Source organism: Capsicum annuum, unplaced genomic scaffold (assembly GCF_002878395.1).
Source record: "Capsicum annuum cultivar UCD-10X-F1 unplaced genomic scaffold, UCD10Xv1.1 ctg74396, whole genome shotgun sequence".
Taxonomy (NCBI): domain Eukaryota; kingdom Viridiplantae; phylum Streptophyta; class Magnoliopsida; order Solanales; family Solanaceae; genus Capsicum; species Capsicum annuum.
In genome coordinates this window covers 235-1,661 of record NW_025884502.1, presented here as the reverse complement: position 1 = coordinate 1,661, position 1,427 = coordinate 235, and the positions used below count along the sequence as shown (strand labels likewise).

At 36.5% G+C, this 1,427-nt stretch overlaps 1 protein-coding gene across 1 annotated transcript; it reads left to right on the top strand.

The window, feature by feature from the left end:
- Positions 1-706: 706 nt before the first annotated feature.
- On the top strand, positions 707-1,218 carry LOC107868169 (exosome complex exonuclease RRP46 homolog; the record flags this gene model as incomplete). Its single annotated transcript, XM_047405133.1, is given in 1 exon segment — positions 707-1,218. A coding segment is annotated over 1 exon segment (117 nt), but the record flags the coding sequence as incomplete, so codon positions are not given.
- Between the last annotated feature and the right edge of the window lie 209 nt (positions 1,219-1,427).

The following is a 1,427-nucleotide window of genomic DNA, read 5'->3' as shown; positions in this document are numbered from 1 at the left end:
GTAGCTTCTCCCGCGCTCCAAGCTATAATCCACACGCGTATTTGTTCCCCTAAAACAACCAAATCTTGGATCCATAGATGTGATACTTGAAGCATCGATCCCAAAGGAGTGGAGCCCATTGATCTTGTATCATACCTTCAGCATGATAATTCACAATTACTCTTAATTTTGTGAATGAGTTAAGTAGCAACATTTGTAGTATGTAGTTGTAGTTTACTTCTCAAAAAGTTGTGTTGTACTTTGATTGCAGTGTCAAAATATCTTGAACTAATTCTGTATGGTTTGTTTTAAGCTGTTTGATTGGGAGATGTATCTTATGGAACTTAAAAGCTAAATAAGGTCTGCTCTGCTAAATTAATTTTAGTAGACGTATTACATTGGCCGCTCTCCCTGCCATCTGACCCTCCATTGTCACATTGCATGATTTCTGGATAAGAGTTCAAACCAATTACATTCAATGTTACGTAGGCATTTTGGGGCCTCATCACTTGTCGATTTTTAATGTGAGAAGATAGATTAAGAATGAAAGTGGGACCTTTTTATCCTTTGGCCTACAGCTGATAGCAATTTTCTCTTTCAGCAATTTAATATTATTTTTGATAACTGACAGAAAAAGCTGTCGTTCACTTTAGTGGAATTCATGTTGGCTTTTGTATCTCAAGAGTGATCAGATCAACAGTTATGACTTAGATGTTTCCTGTATTCAGTTGATGACTACATTCGCTGTTTGGAGCGAGGACGTGCTGCCACTGCAAAGTTGTCTGATTTTCTCAGGAGAAGCTTGCAATCACAAGTCCAAAGTGACACATCCAAGTTGGGTTAAATTGACCGAGATCAGCAAGAGCTAGAATCTCAGACTTTCCAAGTCCATTGATTTGTTTGTGGTGGATCTTTGCTGGCAAAAGTTGTACGTGGAAGATGTCTGCATTGTTGCAAATGTTGATATAATCTTGATTGCTTTGGGTATTAATCAAATAGCTGAGGTGTGGTTTGCTATGGACTCTCACCGTAGCATATTCCCCATTTGCGTTGCAGAAAACACAGGGAAATGAAGGTTGCAAACTAGCTAGTGCCAATGACATTAGTAAAAAATGGATTGAGTAGTAGTTTGCATTGCAGCTTCTTTTTAAGACTCGTCCCAGAAACTAGTTTATATTTTTGATGCTTGTAAGAGAAATGTTTTAAAAGGATAATCTCAGAGACTCTTTTGCTTCATAACATTTACCCCTCCACTTTTAAAATTGGTTAAATATATCATTCATCATACTTTGGGGTCAAATTTACTCCTTTGCTTTGAAAAATTGTCTAAATATACCCCTCATCATATTCTGGGATCAAATTTACCCTCGGTTTTATATATTTGGTCAAATATGCCATTGTTGTAAATAAATTTTTCACATGTACTCTTTCTTTAATAGAAAAACTCA